The sequence below is a fragment of the Artibeus jamaicensis genome, unplaced genomic scaffold (genome assembly GCF_021234435.1).
Source record: "Artibeus jamaicensis isolate MK-2021 breed Jamaican fruit bat unplaced genomic scaffold, CSHL_Jam_final contig_327, whole genome shotgun sequence".
Taxonomy (NCBI): Eukaryota; Metazoa; Chordata; class Mammalia; order Chiroptera; family Phyllostomidae; genus Artibeus; species Artibeus jamaicensis.
The window spans coordinates 833,865-856,172 of record NW_026521772.1 but is presented as its reverse complement, the minus strand read 5'-3'; the positions used below and the strand labels follow the sequence as shown (position 1 = coordinate 856,172).

Below are 22,308 nucleotides of genomic sequence, written 5' to 3'. Positions count from 1 at the left end.
CCTGTTCAGGCCCTCTTTGGCATCTGGTGTCTTTAATAAAAACATCCCTAGTTCAGGCTCTGGCTGGTGTAGCTCAGTGTATTGAGTGCAGGCCTGCAAACCAGAGTATATCGGTTCGATTCCCAGTCAGGGCACACTGGCCTGGGCTGCAGGCTAGTTCCCAGCAGGGGACACACGAGAGACAACCATACATTGATATTTCTCTCCCTCTCTCCTCTTCCCCTCTAAAGATAAATAAGTAAAATCTTAAAAAAAAAAAATCCCTAGTTCCTTTTAGTTAATTGTCTTGTTACTAAGCTAGTTTAAGAGTCTCCGTTACTTGCAACCAAGGACTCTCTAGAGAGGAAAATTGGGTGTTTGGCAGCGCAGCTGTGGAGGAGATGGCTCGGTAGCGAGAGCCCACAACATGCTCCCGCACCGGTTTTCTTCCTAAGCTGACTAGAGTCTAGTGTCAAATAAGAAGTGTTATGGAAACACTGGGTTCAAATGATTCCGAATAAAATCAACTAGAAAAAAATCGAGAAGACGGGTTCGGACTTGAGAACAAATGTTTATTACTGCTTCAAGGGGCGAAAAAGGGGCAACACAAAGCATTGAAAACATCACTGGCTCACAAAAACAGTCACCTCGTCACCTCCTTGGTTGCAAGTGTTTATTTCACAAGGCTTCATTCACACATGAAAACAAGATACTAATCCAATTCAAGTTCATAACGATTATAAAAGTAAACATTTGTTGGGACAATGTACAATAAATTGCACTTTTCTTAACAAGCGTTACATTTACATTTATAGTGTACTATGCATAATACGTGGAATTACGGAAACATCTAATCGGTCAGTGTTTAAAGGGAGCGAGGCTGCTTACTAATGTCTCTTTTGTAGTCAATTAGCACCGTTTGTGCTAATCAACTCCTTTATCCCAGAACCTGTTTCCATTAGGGAAACCGTGTACAAAAATTAAACAATTCATGGAAATAAATGGTAAGAATGTCTACCATGTCCTCAGCAAGGGAAAGGTAGGAGCGGAAAGAAAAGTGGGACTGAGAAAGCTTCCCCCCCTCGTTTGAATTAAGAATCCATATATTATGCAAAATACCAAAAATAGAGAAACCGATGTAAAAGGCTATTGGGGCATCTGGGTCCTGGGACCATCTCCAGCTTCATTCTTGTGCTTTTGTGACCCCAGAGACTTGATGCATTTTATATCCTTCTAATCCAGTTTCCTATATTTTATTCCATAAGTAATATATAGTTATGTTACATTTCCATGGAAACGATTTCAAATGTTAACTTACTGCAGTGAAAAAGTAACTGAAAATGCTCACTTTCTAGTCAATGATTTTTTTTATTAAATATTTGAGAATATCACTGATGATGAATATGGGGAGAATGGGACGTGTTGATGAAGATGTTTTTATAGCAGGTAGCAGACCCACTTGCAGACTAGCTGGACACGTGGTCTCATACACGGAAGCTGAGAAGGGAACACCTGACTGCTGAGATTGCCGTCAAAATGCGACTCGTAAACATCCGCCTTCCTCAATACAATGTGAGATCATCTCTTACTGAGGTGCAGCCCGCACCAAAGTATTCATTTTGGTAGCTTTTGAAAAATCAGGAAATTCCTCCAGTAAAAAGCTGCCTTTATTGTATGGAAGCCACTACAGCAGAGGAAGGATGTGGTAGAGCAGGGTTTGTTCAGTGCGACCATGAGCAGGGCAACTAGGGGGCAAGGGTGTGTCACCCCGCGTAACCCTGGTAGGGAACAGGCCCCCGAACTGAGACCTGCCCCTCTCTCCCTGACCGCCACACGCGTGCTCACTCAGGTGCGCTGGCACCTGGGTACACAAGAGAGGCAGGGATACTCTGGACAAGTCCATACACACACAGACCCAACAGCGTGCAGATCAAACAACAGTTTGTCCATTCTCTCGTTTATCTGTAACTGAAGCACGAGAATCAGAGGTTTTCTAAGAGCCGTTTTTAAAAGTTATACAACAGAATCAGCTTGCTAAGTAATTAAAAGTGCTCTCTCCAAGAGAGGTAAAACAAACAAGGAATTTAATTTTTTTAAGAGCTCCTTTTGGGAGTCCTGAAAGCAGACAACCATCTTGGCAGAAGTTACTACACTGATTTCAGCCAAAGAAAAGCAAACTCAGCCCCTTCCATCAGATACACATTGATTCTCATCTGCAGTAACTAGTCGACCCTTTTAAGGATTTCTCATCTCTTGGGCCCTACACTGTGCATTCTCTTGTGTTCCTCACTTTAGCTAGGAAATGAAGCCACTGGTTATTAACTGGAAAGTATTTTAAGAAAATGGAGTAGTGGTGTGAGAAAAATAAATAACACATAGTATATATAAAAGAATGAAAATTCTGAAAAAATGAAACAAGATAAATACAACTAAATATCCCAACATCAGTGCAAAGATTGCTTTCCAGCTTTATTTTGGAAGTTTGGGAAAGCCCATGAGGAAGAAACTGCCCACCTCGTATCAGGAGAGAGGAAGACAGAGACTGGCTGCTATGGGAACCGGCCGCGGGCCTGCAGACAACCTGCTCGTGTTCTGATGGGCGCCCGCATAGGAGCATCAGGCGACCGAGTTTGTTTCTCTGCATTGAATTATATGTAACCAAATATAACCAAACCTTTCCACGGCTCAGGATGTGGGAAGCTAGCAAACATACGCACTGCAAAATTCAAGCTTGCTTTCTTTGAAAAGTCAACTTCAAAGAATGTGTTACATAAGATTTTCAAGATACAAAAGCTCATAGATCAAATGATCAAATTGAAGTTCATTCCCTTAATTTATTTTGCAGAAATAAATAAAAAGAGAAATAATCTCTTTTCAGAACTGCAAACGTTGGATTTCTGGAGTGTTGCACTCACTGCGTTCTAGGAAAAGATGAAAAACATTCTAGAATACGTATCTGAAAACCTCCTGGATATCTGGGCTGGCTCATCTCTTTCTAAAGGAATCAAGATTAGAATAGCAATGCTCAAATATATTTCAAAATGAGTGAAACTGGAAGTAGCAGTCAATGCTGGGATGCGGGAGTGTCAACAATACCCCGTGAAGGACGTTTGGTCAGGAAGTGCTGCTGTAACACAGCCTGTGAAAAATCTTACCGACACCACGTTTTGAATTTTCTGACCCAAAGGCATTGCACTGAAGAACAGCTTAGACTGATGGTGTCAAAACATACTCAAGTATGATATGGAACTGGATGAGAAAAAAAAATCTAGAGATGACCCTATAACCCTTTGAAAAAGTCAAAAGGAAAGGCAAAAGACTGATTTATTAAACATTTGGAATGTATACACCTAGTGATTTTGTATAAAAAAAATGTAAGAGGCTATGAAACTGAGTCAGGTTTACAGTAACGACTCGACCGAGCAAGAGCCATTCCACTCCTCCCTCTGCTACTTAAGGAAAAGAATTCAGGCTTTCTGTGTTATGTGCCAGTTTCTGGAAGTTCAAAAGAACTTTATATGGCAGAACTGCAAGATTCAGGAAACACAAAAATCTTTAACTTAGCTGGCCATTTGATAAGGCAACTTGTACAAGTCTTCTTGGAATCAAAGCATAAGTATCGGTAAAGCTAACAAATTATACTAAGTGATTTATAGAAACAAGTACCAAGATGCAATTCTCTAGCCACTATACTTTACAAAAGGAATTTAGCGTTTCTAAACTGCCATGGAGGGAATGTTAAAATCAACACAAACACTTGAATGCTGGCTTATTTTAATTTTTGGTAAAGAAAATGACTATAACAATGAAAGATGTCAGAACCAAAACAAATCCGGTGAGAAAGCACATTATGTGATGAGTGTGACCAAGGGTGACAGACAACCCTATGTTTTATGGATTGTAGAGGACATGGACGCCAACACAGTGACTTCTCTCCTCAGAGGCTGACGAACACTGTACAGGGAAGCAACCTGTAGCATGTGCTCCTGGGGTCCCAGTCGCTCTTACTAGGGTTTTATCTCCGGACTGTGTTAGTTTCAACCACATCATATGGCACCGATGGGACTTGCTCTGGCTCTATGGGGTTGAAGATCCTTTACAAAGAATATGTTCATCGAGATGTGTGTGTGTGGGGGCAGGGCAGGGTAGTGTAGAGGGGGGAAATGGGGACAAAAACTGAACAACAATGATAAGAAAAGAAAAGAATACGTTCACCCAGGAAGCCAAGGGTGAGTGAGTAAATGCTGCCATAGGTACTGACGGTAGTTGGGCTGGTGGGAAAGACCAAAGGCCTCTGCAATAGCTTGGAAAATGGGGAACTGCGTTTTGCCCTTACCAGAGAATTTCCAGCATGGGCTATTGATATAGATATGCGAATATAATTGGAAAAATATTTCCATCACCTTTTAAATAGCTTTCTTCACCTTTCCATGAGATAAGTATTTCTATAAAGGTTTCATATTCCACCAAAAATGTCACAAATGCATTTGCGTCTCTTCATCTAGGGGTACCGAGGGCCTATTTTGGGGGAGCCACAGAAATCAGAAAAAGTTGCCTAACGTTAAGACAATGGGAAGCTGGCCTTGAATATCCATTTCGAAACTTCAACCAAGTTACAGTGCATTCGTGTTTCCAGAGTGTGTGTCGACACTAAACGACACACTCTGTCCCCAGTTCTGGAGTCCATTGTGGACACCACAGTCACCGGGATCTGTGTAGGCGCCTCTGGTGAAGGCTTCCCACGGCTGTAGCTCGTGACACCCACTCCTGGCTTCATGTCTGCCAGACCCACAACTGAGTTCCTACTAAGGTTCTTGCAATTCCCGTGTGGGGCCCTCAAAAGGACCTGTGAGAATACCAGTGCCAGAGCGATTTAGTTCTTCCCTCGCTTACCAGAATCTCAGTTCCCTTCCTCAACAGCCAACCCTCTCCCGTGGTTCTTGGCACTTTGTTTCCAGATGCACCCAACAGAAAACAAAACACTTGAACTGTCTTTGGGACGGTTCAATCCCAGGTCTGCTCCCCCTCGGACAGGACCCCACCAGCCAGGAGCCCCTGTCAGGGGGAAACCACCTGGCGTGGCCCCAACCGGCTCCACAATGTGCTTTATCGGAATGAATCCTGAAAAGGTAGGAGTTTTGGATTTCAACTTTTTTTTTCACCTGTGACAAATATCTTTCTATCACTTCAACCTTGGAATAAAAGACATCTTCATTTTTATGTAAGATAAAAACAATTATGGAGTTAGTGCTCAGTAAAAAGCATTTAGTTCTGAATTACTTATTTCCAACTAAATTTCAGGCATGTAAAATAATGCGCAATACTAGGACAGATCTGAACATGGCCTTCCAAGAAGCTCTGAAACAGGTGTTCCACACAACCAGGTCAGTTTAAATAACATCCCTTTGAAAGCGTCATACAAGAAAGAGGGAGAACCACGGAAAGACTGGGCTTGCTTTCTGGCCTCCTTTACTTTCCTTCTTCAAAAGGGACACCTGGGAGAGTCCTCCGGGGTCTCGGTCACTTTGATCATTGTGCTCTTGTGCTGGGCTGGGGCTGGGACTATGTGCTCTCCTTGGGTGGCTGGGTGGCCTGTGGCGGCTGCAGGGGCTGGGTGCTCGTGGCCGTTTTGATAGAGTTCAGGGTTTTGCTAAACCAAGAGTTTTTCGCAGCTTGGATTTCATTCATAAGTGCCCCTCTTTGATGTTCAAGTTCCTAATTAAAGAAAGAAAATCATCTGAGTTTTTATAAATGTTTTCTCTCTGACAAAACAATATCCCAGTACAGCTCTTTAGAATCTCCAGGTCTATATATCCATAGTTTTCCTCCCACAAAGCCCAGGAGAAATTTAAGTGGCTTCTTAATGGACAACAAAAAAGTTTACAGCTAGAAGAGTTACCAGCAATAACCAGAACGTGTGCTTTTTCCGAACAGTGAAATGAAATCCTGTGTCATCCTTTCGCTCCCCCTGCCATTTGGGGTTAGGTTACCGCCGAGACAACATGTCTGGAACCACAAACAGAAAAGTATGGATGGACTGCGTCTTTACTGATGGAGTAAGTACGAGTGGGCTCTAGTTCCAAACACGCAGCCTTTGCCCTGAGAATGTGCGAGGTCCAGTGCAGAGGCCACCAAGGACAGCAGGTGCAGTGGCCTTGCAGCCGAGGCGGGATGTGGCGGCGGGGACGGATCGCGGCCCACCGGAAGCCGGGACTATTTTTCTAATTATGTTGCCCTCCCAATATGGAAAGGGATTATAGGGAAAGAGATTCAACAAAATCAGGTAAAGATGAAAAAGAGCTTAAAAAAAAGGTGTCAGATGATGTTCAACCATCGAAGGAAGAATAACAGAGGAGGTCTGACCTTTCATTTTCAGGGTCAGCTACCAAAGTGACCAAGTTCAATGAGGAATGACCTTGGCCAAAAAAATCACAGGGTAAACTAAAAGAAGCATACACCTAAGTTCACACAAGATATAATTTTAATTATTAAAGTTCATTTAAATCCGTGTATTTATATCAGTGTTTAAGAATAATGATATGGCCCTGGCTGGTGTAGCTCAGTGGATTGAGCGCGGGCCTGCGAACCACAGGATCGCGGTTCGATTCCCAGTCAGGGCACATGCCTGGGTTGCAGGCCGGTTCCCTGCAGGCCAGTTCCCAGCAGGGGACGCACAAAAGGCAACCATACATTGATGTTTCTCTCCCTCTCTCCTTCCCCCCCCTTCCCCTCTAAAGATAAATAAATAATAAAATATTTTAAAAAAAAAAAGAATAATGATATGACATCTGACTGTGCATTCTGGGGCAGAAACATGAATTTATCGTAACAACTATGATTCTGACTGAGATATGTCTATGCTGAAATCCTAGAATAGCTCCGACCATGAACTTTGTTTTTCTCGTTGACCTTTCACCAAGTCACCAACCTGGATTTTGCACTTGGCCTCCACCAGCTGCAGTTTGGTCTGTGCCAACTCCAGCTCCATCTCCCTCAGCTGCTTCTTCAGTGAGTCCTTCTCGTCGTCCAACTCGGCCCCACGGTCCGCTCGGGGGCCGGCTGCTGGCTTCACGGCGCCCTCCTTGCTGAAGATGTCACTGCAGTGCTTACACGCCATCATTTTGCCCTGAAACATGGGGAGAGAACAACGTCCAGCTGTGTGTTCCACAGCGTAAGTCGCCTCTGAAACAGCGTGTGATTAGATTGTTATTCAGGTGCTGTTTTCTGCCACCAAACGCCGGCTGGTATCTGAAGGTGGTTCTCTCTCTTGTGCTCCAACCAGAACGGATCGAGTCTCCATAGGACCCAACTGCCCTTTCCCTCAAGTGTCTGTAGCGAGACCCCGGGCACAGAGAGCGGCAGAGCGCCGCCTTGACGTCTGCTCTGGAAGCTCTGCGCTCCCCTGTTGACGCCACGCCCCTCCATCATGCTCTGCACACGCTGTCGCATTCACTCCCAGGGCTCGTCACTGTGTGACCAGGGGCTAGCTCGCCCCCAGTTCGTAAATGAGGGAACCCAGAGTTTCAGTAACTTGCCTAGAGGAGGCTGAGGTCATTATGATGAACCAGAATCTACCCCTGCGGCAAATAAAGTGCATGTCCTTTGGCTCAGCTTCCAGCAGAGATGGTCACTGCTGTTCAAGGTCGTAAAAGTGACTCTGACCTGTACCGCCAAGCAAAGCACGACAGCAGCAGCTCTTCTCGAGGCCAGAGCGCTACTGCCTTGTTAAAACACCTGCAGAATCGCCTGGAGAGGAGAGACACCCGTGACCTTCCTGCTCTGGCGCCCTCCTGCTGCAGCACGCTCCACGCCCACGCCCCAGCTCTCCCCTCCCCACGCACACAGCCACTCTGTGCCACGGTTCCCGCGGCCACCACTGAGGCCTGAGCACCTGGGTGTCGTCTCTTCATTCCTCGACAGCTGGTCACTAAATTCTTCCTCCGACCTGACCACACTCCCTGGCCCAGGCCTGAATCCCCCGAAATCCCCTCCTCGGCCCCCACTGATTTTTCCTACCCCTCCCAGACCGCGCTCTTCAGACCCCCGCCTGGTTCCTGCTCACTGGACACCCAGAGCTCCCTGAAGAGCTCAGGGCTGGTGCAGAGGGCACACCGAGTATCTGTCACGTATTTGTCACTGACTCAATGAGACATTAACACGGTGGCTTCTCATCTGGGTCTTAAGTGGCTTAAGTCTACCGAGCTGGGCAAGCAGTTTCATTAGGCTGGACTTGACAGAGGAAGAGATGGACCTCACAGGAGGGAGGAGGGCACTGCGGCAGAGAGAACACCCTGTGCATGCACACTGTGCCTTCGGGGAAGCACGGGGAGCAGGATGCGTAAGCAGGAGGAAGTGCCGCGCTCGCGAGAGGCCGGCGGTGCGAAGAGCTAGGTCTCCAGGGCCACGCCGTAAAGGTCCCTGATCGGTCCCTGATCGGGACGCCTGTGCATCCCGACTGCATCCTGTAGAAAACTCAGGCACTCACATCACCGAATCCCGTGCTCCACACTGGAGAGCAGACACGCTGATGGCGGGGAGGGGAGAGACCCCAGATCCCACCCACCTCCATCTCCTTCCTGACTAACAGAACCTTGATGTCATATGGGCTGGAAAATGCCCAGTTAAAAGGAGCCATTTTCTGGCTCCCCTGAAGCTGGACGGAGCCATGGAAGTGAGTTCTGATATGTATGGCACTCATACGAAGGTGACTTAGGGACAGCTCACCCCGTTGGAGGAGGAGGGCCTTGTATCCTTGCATTTCTTTGGCCTGAAGTTAGTTCTGCCTGGCACGTGGGGGTGATGGCAGAAACTCCAGGTGACAGGTCTGATTTCTGGGCGGGCTCAAGGATGGAAGCCCACGCTGAGGGTGTGGGTCACTGAAGCTGGATCACTGATAAAACCAAGGATCCCTCTAGTCCCAGACTTCTTTGCGTGAGATAATCAATGCCTTTTGTGTCTAAGTCAGTGCTGTTTTGGGTTTCCACCTGTGGCCCATCTAACCCTAAGCAGTTAGACTGAGCGATACAGTTCGATCTGTGCTTGAGCACGCTCAGTCTGATTAGTGCAGGGGAGGGACTGGGAGGGGACGGTGACAGGGGAAGGCTGTTACAGGAGGGTGCAGAGGTCACGGCTATCATCACATTCATGCCAAATGAGATGAGGAAGTAGGACGGGAGGAAGAGGAGGTAGTGTGATGTGACAGCTGGGGGTGTGGGCCGCAGGGTCTGACTCCATGGGTTCAAATCCTGTCTCTACTGCTTATCAGCTCTGTGACCTTGAGGAAATAAACTACCTGTTTTGGAAATCATCATCAATAAAAAGGAGATAGGTTGGTAAGAAGGTGGTATTACAGTGTCTGCCTCCCCAGGTGAGAGTCGAATGGGATAACACACGCAAGGCCCTGTCCGCGTGCACACGGTAACCGTCAGCTGCTGAGCTGGACTGGCTGAGACAAGTCCGAATGGCTCCTTCTGCACGTCATGGCCTCGTTACCCACCTGCCACCCCACGTTTCCTTGACACACACTCTGATCACATCCGTTGCCTTGGTGAAATACGAAACGCCCGTTCCCGTTTCTGGGCCCTCACGCACACTGTTTTTTCCGGAATGTCCCTTTTAAATCCTTCTAACTGAACTCTACCCATCTTGCTTCAGTCCAGCCAGGTCCTAAGTCATCCCTGATCTGCAGTTCCTGATATCACTTCTCTGCCACTGCCAGTGTCGTCCACTCAGCACTCACACGCTTTCCGAGTGTCTGCCCAAAGCTCCCCGCGCACCGTCCGTCACACAGTCTGTTCCTGCAGGGAAGTTCTGAGCCCTCTGTCACGCGTAACTTCTGTAAAAGACTGAAGTCTAACACCTGTGCACACAGTCGGCTCTCAATAAAACCCTCCCCGAGTGGTTGCTGTAAATCCTTGTTTCATTTTCATTTCCACAGAGATTTTAGTTCAGGATAGTTAGTCCTTTTAGGCCAAGACACTTCATCAGCGATATTGGTCATTATGTCTACAAAGGTACAAAGGATGATAAAGGCTAAGTAAAAAGAGGGGACAAAGGAAGGACAAAAAGGGAAGATGTGAACCCCAAATCTGGCAGGTTTGGGGAGGAAGACAATCAACTCTCTGCTCACTAACAATCTCAGACTGGTGGTGTTTTATAACATGAAATTAAAAACCACTTCTGGAATACAAAGTCAGAACAAGGTTCATATTTTCATTTCCCATGTCTCAGATATTCAGTCCATAACTTATTAAAATACGCATTTTTACATACATTCTTATTTAATCTTCAGAATGACCGAATTACTCAGGCACTGTTATCTGCTATGCAGAATACTAAGTAAAGTTTAGAGAGGGTAAGTAACTTGCCACGGTGTTAAAGGACATGCTGGAGTCCCTAGAACGCACAGAAATTCCTAGTATGAGACCAGAATATATTCAAATAGAATTACGTCAGGTTTCTTGGACACTGGTCTGAAAGTTGGTAGTGCCAATGTTACTTCTTAAGAATACCGATCCATTTGGTTTACTTCTATTTCTACAGAATAAGCAGTTGCTTTTTCAAATAATCAATAGGAGTTTTACCACCAGGGGGCGGTATATAAATAAATGCAACAAGGTTTTGTTTTGTTTTTTTAAATAAATCTCTCAAAAATTAGAATCAGCTACCCAATATATGTTCTCCAGCCAAGTCCTAGACCACCCACGCTGCTTCCTGTTCAAGGGAGTGACAGATGAGACTACGGGCTGCACACTGAAGCGTCACATCAATTCAGGCACAGCTGGGATGCAGGCTGCTGGGGGTCCGAAGGGCCCTCGGTACACGAAAGCTTGGGGCCTCCTGTGACAGTGCTGAAAGCCACTACCTACCTCTGACAGGCCACAAGACTTAGGGGGACACAGCCTTTCAGCTGCAGGGAAGAGGACCACACCGGGTCAGGCGAGAGGTTCTGCAACAATTCCTATGTCCTCCAGAACAAAGGGCTGGGTGGGGACCTTCCTGGCAGGCAGGCGCCCACCGAAGCCTGGGCATGGGGAAGACACTCCATCACGGTGCTGCGCCACTCCTCACCTTTACCACTTCCAGCTCCTCCTTGCTGGCTGCTTGCTGCTTCTCCAGTCTGGTGCTTAACTGGGAACAGATCTAAAGGAAAGAAAAATAAAAGTTTCCTTCCTGGACAACAGAACAACTTTCACACGTGTGCACATCACTTTATCAACTCTTATACTGTCACACCTGTGATGCTGGAGAAATCGTGCAAATGGATGGCACTGCGAAGGGCAGTCTCTTCTGCAGTGAGCAGCAGAGAGCCTGGGTGCGCCCCGTGTAAAGCACCTGTCGTGACTGGTGGAAGGAAGGGTTGATTCCCTTCCATCGCCAGCCTTTGTGACTGGTTCCAGGGAATCCCTGCCCCTGCCCCTGCCTCTGCGATCTCTCTGCAGGACCTTCGCTGAGTACCTGCCTCATGCGAGACATTGTCTGGGCTGGGACTCTGGTGGGAAGGTTCTGAACCAAGCATGTCTCCTGACTGCAGCCACAGAAAAGGACCTCTGTTGTCAAGTACAGAAACGTCCTCAACAAGTGGTAGAAGGAATGAAACTTAAAAAAAAAAAAGGTCAAATGACCAGAAAAATCACAAAGACTAAAACTCATCAAGTGGTTTGGCAACCTGGCACAAATGAAAAGCCCAGGAGTCCAGTTCTCATACTTTCTAGCTCCACATTCTTGGGCAAATTCACTGATGAGTCTACGCTTAGGTTTGTTTCCTCCTGACCAGATAGTGTTGTGCTGTGAAAATTAATAGAAAAAATGTACGCAAAGGGTTTAGTACAGCCCCTGGCTGTAATCACTCATCAAATAAAACCTCATTATTAGTAGTTCTGAAATAAGTACTAATAAGTACTAGAACAGGTAGAAGTAAGTGCTTTAGAAGCAAAAAAAAACCCTGGAAATTCAATTCTTATTGGACTTGAGTAAGATCTCAATCTTTTTTTGTGAGAAATAAAAAAGTTTAGGGGGTGTGAAATTGTCACATCTGGACTAAAACATAAAAGGTCTACTGCCTCTCTTATGTGAACAGACCCTACAGAGCAACCCCAGTTTACTCGGGATCAGTTCTAGGATCCAGGGCCCGCCTGTGCAGCACACTCTCTAATTTCTCCAGGTCTAAGCCTGAAAGCGACAAACAGGTGTGCATTAGCCAATATTTTTTTAAAAACCTAGCTCCCTAGTAATTTTGGCAAACCATATACCCTTTTAAATAGACCAAAACGTTCTGAGATATAGCCAATAGCAGCCAATTCCAACTATAAGATGCACTTAGATCATGTCTGGGGTCCTAATTATCTTCCGACAGATGGGACTGCTGCCTTTTGCATCACTTGAAGCGCTTGCCAGATAATAGTCAAGAGCAGTCCCTGAGGCTGCTATTTGCAGAGCACGGCATATGGCGGCCACCCAGGGCCTGACGCGGTGACAGAAAAACGCATCTGCAGTGACGGCAAGTCCCACCGCACATGGCCTTGAATGTTCCTCGTGCATCCCCTCTCCTCCTCACCCGAATTCGAAATCTCAGGGTCGGTTCAATGTTCTCCCTTGCTCTAGCAGAAAAAGTCGCCATCTTCTGTGTCGCCCTCGTCTCCATTTTGTCACCACCGATTATGTCCAGGGCCCCTTTAGTGTACCCAGACTCTGCGCTCTGCCTCTCCCTGGTCTGTGTCTGTGCCGGTGGGTCCCCTCTCGGTCCCACATTTCCCACTGGGACACAGCAGTGCCAACCACAGGTCCCTGATTATGCCACTTTCCTGCTCAAACGTTCCGACTACCAACAGAACCGAATGCAAACTCCACGGCAATCCCCGACCACCCTCCCTGACTTGTGCCCCAACTCACCCGCGCTCCTCTTCTAGCTCGGAGCGCTTGCCAAACCAACTCTCTCCTCCACTACTCCACCCCGTGTGTGTGTGTGTGTGTGTGTGTGTGTGTGTGTGTGTGTGTGTGTGTGTGCTGGTCCCCTTTCCCTGTGCCTGCCCTCTCCTTCCCGTCCCCACACACCTGGCCCTGGAAGCACAGCTCCAATCACCCCTCGTCCAGGAGGAGTTTCCCCATTTCCTTTAACTCCCAGCAGCAAGTTCCCTTTCCTCTTCTGCATGCACAGGTGTCATCTCCCTCCAAGGCCACATGGCCACGGGGGAGGACGGGTGCCCACATGCTATACCGCGACAGCAAAGCACACACTGATTCCCCGGCTACTGCTATTCACACAATCACTAAACTTTAGTCCTTGGCGAAGAGGCAAATGTTACTAGTATGCTCTACAGCAATGAGTTTGAGGTGTCAGACTCATTTTCACTGGGGGCCACACCAAACTCACGGTTGCCTTCAAAGGGCTGGATGTAATGTTAGGACTGTACAAATGTAACTACTCCTTAACAGTTAAGTGGGAGCTGGGCGCTGGTGCCGGGCCAGACAAGACAAGGTGGAGGGCCGGGTTCTGCCCGCGGGCCCTGTGTCTGCCCCCTACAGGAAGTGGCTTCTGAGTAGGGCAGAGACAGGGTCCCTGCGGTAATAGTGGCATTTCTGTTCCTCCACATCTAGTAAACACGACAAACAGACAACAGACTGTTTAGCTCGGCTGGACCTCCCATGTAACCAGCAGGCGTGTCCGACCACGTCGGTTTCAAAGGAGAGCATCAGCCACCGCATGTAGTGACTGCAGCCCGGCCACCGCTCTGGCAACTCTAAACACGAAGTTCATTTCCCCAGAGAACACCACCAACAACCACTCTTCTGGTGGCCAACACCACCGCGGCGCAGTACCTGTTTGTACTCAGCGATGATGGCTGTGGTCTTCTTTATTTCGTACTCTGCCTTCTCCAGCTGCTTCCGGAAGACCTCTTTTAGCTGGAAAGAGTGAGGATGACAACCGTCAAGACTCGGTCACAATCTTAGTAATTTCCACAAAGACCCAACTCAAGTCTGCCTGGATCACGGCCAGTGACAAGGGAAACACTGAAACTATACAAATTTTCCTCACCGAAGCTGCATCTTGATCACCTGAAAACCCCGACCATCTCGAGATACAGAAATCTTTCCTTCCTGTAACGTGTAAGACACAGGCGCCATCCGATAATAAAACTGCCTGTGCTCACTACTTGCTTTACAGCCCCGTTGTTGATTAAGTGCCTACATCCGACTGGATAATCAGCCACTGAAAAATTTTGGGTATGTCAAAAAAAAAAATCTTGGTCCACAATAAATGCCAAAAGTCACTTTACCATTTCAACAACAACAAAAAGCATGAAGGAACACTCTGTACAATTCCTCCAAAGGTGTTAAATGATACATCCCTTCAATAGGAACTTCACAAAACCTCCCCTGCTCGGATGTAGGTCTTGGAAGGGCTCTGTGTTCTATCTTATTAGCAATTTGCCATCTCGGAACCAAACTGTTAGAATGCGTGTGCTGACCAGGACTGGCATGGACAGAGAGGCCCCTCTAGTCACCCATCCACACCCTCTGGGGGAGGCACCTTCCAGCTGAACAGCCTCCCAACTCACAGAAGATGGAAGGATGCTAAAGCCAAGGCGGGGCCCCAGAGGGCTCGCTCTGTGCCCCAGGGAGCGAGGGGTGCCAGCTCCGCAGGAGCGCTGATGCGTCTCCCGAAGGTCGGGATCAGGAAAGTGAAGCCTGGCCAGTGGAGCCGATTCCCAGCAGAGTGTGCTGGGGGCTTCCGGCTCAACAAGCCCCAGTTACTGCCGAGGAGTCAATTATCTTGGCGATACAACGTGAAGTCTGCAGATTTGTCAGAGCTCTTGGATCATAATCCCAAGTTACTAAACTTAGAGGAAATGTAACACGCACGCTAGATGGCTCAGTCAAGGCGGATTCCTGGCAGCTGTTCGAGGGGGAGAAAGGCCGCCTCCCACTTCAGGGCCTGCAGAGAGGCGTCCAGACTCGATGCTACTCGCAGGGGCTGCTTCTGCGTCACCCGACTTAGAATACAACGATGCCTTGTTCGCTCTGGCAGGAGGCTCCGTACCTGTGTAATGCGCCCGTGCAGAGGAAAGCGCGCCAGCGCCTGTTACCTGAGCCGTCTCCTCCTCCTGCTTCCTCTTCTCCTCCTCGGTCTCCACCAGCCTCTGTTTGGTCAGGAGGAGCTCCTTGTTCAATACGTCTGCCTTGTCTTCCGCCTGCAAGTCAGAGGGCGCCACGGTCACAGAGACGTGGGGACGGCTGGCCCGGACGTCCTGCTCCCACACTACCGCCTGCGGGTGCGCTTCCCTCCCCGCTGACCCGGCGATGGCTGCCCTCACTGAGTGCCAGCCTCTGGGCACGCGCTGCCTCTGATCCTCCCACAGTGGTGACCTCCCAGACGACGACAGTAAGTCACAGAGATCAGACCCCCTGCCTGGGGTGCACGCCGAGTACTGGAGCCCAGGTCCAAATGCAGACTGGAATGGCACCTGAGCCCCTGCTTGTTCTGAACGCTCCTCGCACGTTTTTGGACGCCACACAGCACTCACTCTGATACTGTGGACACAGCGGAGGCAGGGGTGGAGCCATGGGGGAAGCTCCTAAGAGCTGTGCCTGGGGGCGGGTGCAGGGCGGGCGCAGGGAGAGGCTGGGCCATGGACCACAGTCGGTCGAGGACATTTGAAGCCCCACACGGGCACTCACACGGGGGTGAGTGCAGTAGTGAGAAAAGTGAGGTAGAGACGAGTAATCCAAACAGAAAAGACCAGAATGGCCACGGAAAGCTCAGAAATGTACTCGGGTCTCAACTCAGACACAGAGCCCAACTAAACTGAGGAAGCGCCGCATGTGTTTAACTCACCAGCATGTGTGTCTGTCACCTGTTAGGTCTCAGCTGCCCGTGTGCACATGCAGGGCAGCGTGGCCCATGCCCTGCCCGACTCACCCCACCTAAATCCCCTCCTGGTTAAGCCTGTCGCAACTGCACTGACCAATTACACGTGTGCGACTGCCTTGTCCTGCCCACGTGGCTTCGGGCTCTGGGAGGCGGCAGCTCTATGGCTGCCATGGGTCCCGGGCCCCACAAGCCAGCCCAGCACGGGTACCAAGCAGGTCCTCTATCAGTATTTGGCAAGTGGATGGATGTGGCTCTGAAAGTCAGAGCGGAGGTGGCCGAGAGCCACAGGACAGGTTCAGCCCAGGAAACCAGTCACAGAGAAAGGCAGCCATGTGAGGAGGCCGGCCCCGGCTGACAGCCACACGATGCTGTCCAAGTCACAGCGAACGCGGAGGCCAGGTGGCCTCCTGTCTGCTTCTCCGTACCCCCCGCACGTCCAGATGGCCTGGCCAGCAGTCTGCCGGGCACTGGGGGCGGGGGGGACCTGCATCCAGCCTCTCCGCTCCCAGTGTCCAGTGCTGCTCATGCCCCGCAGCCCAGAGGGCAGAGCTGTTTCTGCATCGCTCGGAGCTGTCAGGTACTTACGCTGCCCCAGTCCCTTCTCAAGACACCGATACGCTACATTTTAGTGGGGCAGGAGGCAGAGTGCACGTGGCAAAAGAACATCTTAAAATCAGAGGCGGACCTCCAAAAAGGTACTGTATGTACAGTTTGGGAAATGTCTGTAAGGAAAGGAAAAGAAAGCCACTTCTCGGAGAAAATTTTTAATAAACGACTAGATATTCATCAGGAGAGGACCTGCTATTTTTATTTCACGTTTCTGCTGCACGTTCTTCACTAGGCCGAGGTAAGGCGAGCTCACTCTATTCCTATTGCTTCTCCACTACATTAGGGTCCCATGGGAATGTGACAGACAGGACGCTGCAATCTGTGATGTAACCACAAATCAACGATAACCTGAGCAAAAGGCAGCAGCGTGAGGATCTTCCAGGAATGGTTCCTCAAAGAACTAGCCAGCTGCTCGACCTAAAAATAAAGCAAATGGATCTGCCACTTAATATGTGTCGCTTCCGGCCTAACACATGACCTGCTGTGGTGAGAAGGGACCTGGGCTCAGTCCCCAGTGGGAAAGGACTCGCTGTGTATCCTCTCGCTGTTCCCAACTCCAGGGGAACTGGAAAGGACAGGAAGGGCCAGAGTGCAGGGAGTGGCAGAAACTGACCCAGGGAATTTGTATCTTTTCACGTTTCTAATCGCCCAGAAGCCCTTTTTAAGCGTGGGAGTGAGGGTGAGTTCTGCAGAGGGAAGTCTGTCGGCGAGAAGTGAACAGCCTGCGGTGCCTGCAAAACTGCAACATCAGAAGGTATGCATGAAAAAGCAATGTTTATTCTTTCATTCAGATAAAAAGCTTCAAAAGCAGGGGCTAATCTTTAAAAAAAAAAATAAAAAGAGAGAAAGATGCCCTGGCCAGGTGGCTCCGCTGGGAGAGTATCATCCTGTGCACCAGAAGGTTGTGGGTTTGATCCCCGGTCTGTGTGCGTAAGGGGGTAACTGATCCATGTTTCTCTCCCACATTGATGTTTCTCTTTCTCTTTATCTCTCTTCCTTTCTCTAAAAATCAATACACGTGTCCTCAGCTGAGGATTAAAAAAAAGAGTGAGAAAGAGAAAGAGGTGTGTGAAGGGAGGAAAGAAGAGTGAGGACTAAAGGGAGGAGTAACTTTTCCCCAGGGACTGAGCCACTGTCTACGTGAGGCTCCTGAGATCTCAACAATCCAGTTTCAGGAGCCCCCGTGGGGCAGTCATTCCAGGCGGACCCGCAAAATGGACTTTCTTGGAAAAACCTTTTTTAAAGGTTCTTATTTATTTATTTATTTATTTATTTATTTATTTATTTATTTTTAAGAGAAGAGACGGAAGAGAGAAACATGGATGTGCGAGAGATACACTGATCAGCTGCCTCTCATGTGCCCCCTACTGGGGACTTATCCCTCAACCCAGGCATGTGCCCTGACTGGGGATCAAACTGGCGACCCTTTGAACTGGTGACCCATTGGTTTGCAGTCCGGGCTCAATCCACTGAGCTACACCAGCAGGGCTTTTTTCTGATTTTTAAAAAGTTACAATGCATACTGTTGCTCAACCAAGGGTGGTTAAATAATTTAAGGTCTTCTTATAAAAGAGTAGTCACTGAAAATATAAAGGCATAAAGATGAATATAAAAATTAGGTTTAGTCTTATCGCCTAGAGAAATCCAGGGGCGCTGTGCCTCCTTGTCGGCTTCCTCCCTGCCCGGGTACGCTCCAGCCTCTATTCCTTGCAGCATGGCCCCTGCCAGCCACAGCCCTTGTGATTTAGATGAAAACATGATACACAAATTAATGTACTGCTTTTAAAAAAATTCTATCATCTTCTTATCATTTTTAAAAGCTATTCCAAAAAAGGCATTTTACAAGTATACTTTTGTTCTCCTCTTCTATCGAACTTGTATATTATTTCTATTTTTTATTTTTATGAGTAACGCTGCAGAAAATGACCTTGTGTATATCTTTTTGACCAAATCTCTCTTTCTTTTAGGACAGTTAAGTGAGAGAGAGAGAGAGAGAGAGAGAGAAGGAGGGAGAGAGAATCCCAGTTTCCTCACTGATAAAACAGAAGATTAAAATAACAAAGCTGTTAGGAAGCTTAAATAAGATAATGCTCATGAATTGCTAAATATATTGCTTGGTGCATAGTAGGTACTCAACCAGTATTTAATTTCATTATTTTTAAACCTTTTAAAGGCTTAACGAATGTGTTACATTAATGCACACAATTTTCAATCTACAACTGGACCTTCCACTGCACCCCACCGAGTCCAACTGCTCAGAGCTTTTTCCCTTTCACTGGTCATCCTAAGGAACCTGGTAACAGATAAGAGGTTCTGAAGGGCAGAACCGGCTGTGAGCGCAGGCCATCTGGAAGGCAGACAGGGAGCGGAGTTCCACTGGGGTGCCACCCCACCACTGGAGTCTGATGAACACAGAACTGGACGGCTGCGGTCGGGTGGGGCCCTGGTCGACCAGAACCCCTCTTCCTTCTGTGATTCTGACTGCCCCAGTGACCACTTTTCCCACTGACGCCTTACAAAAGGGCTGGGCTGCACGGGGTTGGTGGTTAAAAGTGCCACCCCCTCCCACCCCACTGGGTTCCTTTCCGTACCCTCCAATCCGGCGCCCTGAGCAGCAAGCACAGTTCTGCTTCATTTTCAAACTCCATTTAGCGCTGACTCCTGCAGCTTCCACCTCTCCCCACACCCTGGCACTGTGCTCCCGTCTCACCGCGGTCAAAACTTGTGCGCACAAAATCAGATGTTTATATGGGAAAAGAAGGTGTGGCAGTGACCATTTTTAAACATTTTAAAACTCCTGCAATCTTAATTCAACCAGACTTACATTGTTAATGGATCTGCATTTCAAATATTGCCGGTGCGTAGTTAGAGCACAGCATGCCTCTTTTCACACATTTAATGGTCCGAGTCTCCATTTTTCTGACCCTGCACCATTTGTTGGGAATGTTCACTTTTTAAAAGTCAGAAAATACTGTGATAATTTTAAGTCTACACAAGACTCCTTCCATACTGCCAACTGTCTTTGAAATAGCTGTTTCAACTATTCCATAGAAAACAGAAACCCTCGAGCTGAAAAAACAAGGAAAGTTCAACAACTTAACATCTTCCTAGCAACAGCTCTAGCACTTACTCAACACATACTAAGGTCTTTTACCTCATTCTATTCTCGAATCATCTCACAAGGTAGACTTTTTCATACCTATGGGCAGGTTACGCACCGCCCAGGTCACACGGTCAGGAAATGGTAATGCCAGGCTCACACGCAGGCAGCGTTGGCTCTTAGCCACTAGGATGCCTGCCATCCCAAGGACGCACACGTCCTGATGTCCACGTGTCCTACAAAAACCCCGCATGCATGCTAGATGAGGATGCCCGTGACTGATGTTCCCCGGCGGTCACGCCGGCAGCCCTTGGTTCAGGAACAGTACCGGCGCAGGGGGAGAGACACCAGAGAAGGGCAGAGGTGTAAAAACACGTTACACGTGCTGTCTGGAAGCGACCCGAACCCTCCTCAAAGGCTGGCACGTCCCACCTGGTCCAAATAGTACCAGCCGTCCCCTCCCACCTTCGCTCACCCGTTCATCCACCGAGCAGCTGACCCAGTGTCAAGTACAGAGGGAGCCCTGGCGGGACCGTGGTGAGAGCAACTGGGGCCTTGCCCGTGGGGCTGTCACGGTCTTAGGTCTTAGGTCTTCCCAGTGAAGAACCAGCGTACCTGATCTAAGTCATTCCGCAGGGCGATTTTGCTGGTGACTAGCTCGTGGGCCAGGTCGTCATTCTCTTGTTCCAACCTCATGCTGGCCTCCTGCAGTCTCCGGTTCTCCCTCTGTGGAAAGAGAGCGACAGCCGGAGACGGGCGTTAGTGCCTGGTGGGACAGCAGCGGCGGACGGGACTGGTGAGGAACCACAAGCAGCAACAAGAGTGAACTCGAGGTGTGGAAGGAGCAGGCGCAGTGGCACAGGAAGGCAGGACAGCTGTCTGGGAAACAACGGTGAGTTAAGCGAGCGGTGCAAAGGCGGCACTCTACCCAGTGAAACTTACCCCAGTCATTACGCTCCCCTGGACAGTGTAAAAAATGTGCCACAGAAAAGCAAAACGTCCAAACAGAACGCGGCCCCGTGAAGTTTCCATACAGAACTAGAGTGCAGACACAGACAAGTCTTCCTCTGAAACATGCGCAGTAACCCTGCCCTGACATTAAGGGAAAACACAAGACACAGTAGGGCAGGGATGGCGTACGGCTGGACACTTTCTCAAACTGTTTTTCCAGGACCCGGGGTCAGGACGCCTGGGTTCATGCCTTTGCTGTCCACTGACATGTTCACTCTTTGGGTGAAAACGTGCTTACGTTTCTGAACACAAATGTCTGTGTTCAAGCAACAGTCCTTAGGATAGCATCTCTCCAAACATTTGCTCTGGTGTTTTCTAAATTTCAGATGAAAAGATTCTAGGTAAAACACATTACTGAGCTGTTTTGCTCCCCTTGAACTCCCAGGGGAAAGTCTGAAACAAAGTTAAATGACAAGAACAAGCCGCGTCGCATCCTTGGGAAGCAAGGTCTCCCCGTCGCAGCAGCAATGGGGTGCCTTCCATGCTAAAGAATCCAAAGTGCTTTCTCGGCCCCTGTTGGCTGTTACAGGCCCCTCCAGAGAACTGCTGGGAAAGACTTCGAGGTGACGGCACCTTCTGTTTTTCAGATGTACACTCCTAACAGTGTTTTCTACGAGGCTGGCAAAAACTCAAAGCCGCGGTGCAAGACAAGAGGACAGACCTATGTCCTGGAAGAGGGTGTGTAATAGCATGCTCTGGGCATGTGTGTGTGTGTGTGTGTGTGTGTGTGTGTGAGTGTGTGTGTGTGTGGTGGATTTTATCTTCTTTACAGGACAAACTGGGGTGTGTTATATGGAAAGCGGAAAACCTTTCTTTCTTCTTTTTGTTTTTCAAAGAAGGGCTAAGCAATGGACGGGGAGGACAGAGCCAGAGACTTCCGTGGGGGCAGAAGATCTGAGCAGGGCCAGCAAAGAAGCACAGGGCCAAACTCGGGCTTGAACTGTAACCAGCCACAAGGGCTCATTTCAGTCTTTCCTTTTGCAGAAAACAGACCAAGATAACTGGGGGATGTTAAAACATTTTTTGAAAAGGATGTCTAGTGAAAAAGATTTTCAAATCCCAAATCACTGAGATACTTTTAAATAAACTCATGATGGAATTCCATGTAGTATTAAAATATAAGTAAAAATATGTAGCAACAGAGCAATGCTATACTATCTTGTAGAAAAAGAGCTAACTAGAAAATTCCATTTTTATAACATCATAAATAACAGATATTAACTGTGGGTTGTACATTATTTTTACTGTTGTCTTGGTGATATTTAGAGGTTCCCAAGTTTTCTACAATGAGTATATAACATGTATTTTAAAAGTTTAAAAAGTTGCTTAAAAAATAAAAGGCAATTTAGAACATCAATTCCACTGTAAATGATTAAATGTCCAAACAATAATTTTTTTAAGTCCCTCTTGTTAGAAGCTCATTTTCTACGTGAAACCACCCTGGATCTTTCTTGTGACCAAGATACAATGTAACCCCTCAAAGCGCTGCCTCACCAGAAATCCATTTCCAAGTTACTCCCGGAAGGGCAGCGGGCGTGTTTGTAGGGACAGACTGTGCTCATCAAATTCCTTCTGTCCCTCCACCTACAGGCGTCTCCTGTCACTGAGCCCAAGAAACAGAGAGGCTGACATAACAGAGGCCAGGGTGTCTCAGGCTGAATCTTTCAAGCTTTGTGGAAGTGACCCAAACCGTAGCAGCCGCTGGAGCCTCAGTCTTCCATTCCAATACATCCAACTC

At 48.2% G+C, this 22,308-nt stretch overlaps 1 protein-coding gene across 8 annotated transcripts in view; it reads right to left on the bottom strand.

Moving 5' to 3' along the window:
- Window positions 1–530: 530 nt before the first annotated feature.
- The window catches only part of RABGAP1L (RAB GTPase activating protein 1 like), a 425,645-nt gene continuing 403,867 nt past the window's right edge, over window positions 531–22,308 (bottom strand). For all 8 annotated transcript variants that reach the window (XM_037145558.2, XM_037145559.2, XM_037145560.2 and 5 more), the window contains 6 exons: window positions 20,175–20,285; window positions 15,066–15,170; window positions 13,798–13,881; window positions 11,050–11,121; window positions 6,908–7,105; window positions 531–5,694 (listed from right to left, as the gene is read on the bottom strand). In XM_037145558.2, coding sequence (XP_037001453.2) covers window positions 5,542–5,694; window positions 6,908–7,105; window positions 11,050–11,121; window positions 13,798–13,881; window positions 15,066–15,170; window positions 20,175–20,285 — 723 coding nt within the window. In that variant the 3' untranslated portion in view covers window positions 531–5,541. The remainder of the gene's footprint in view (window positions 5,695–6,907; window positions 7,106–11,049; window positions 11,122–13,797; window positions 13,882–15,065; window positions 15,171–20,174; window positions 20,286–22,308) is intronic.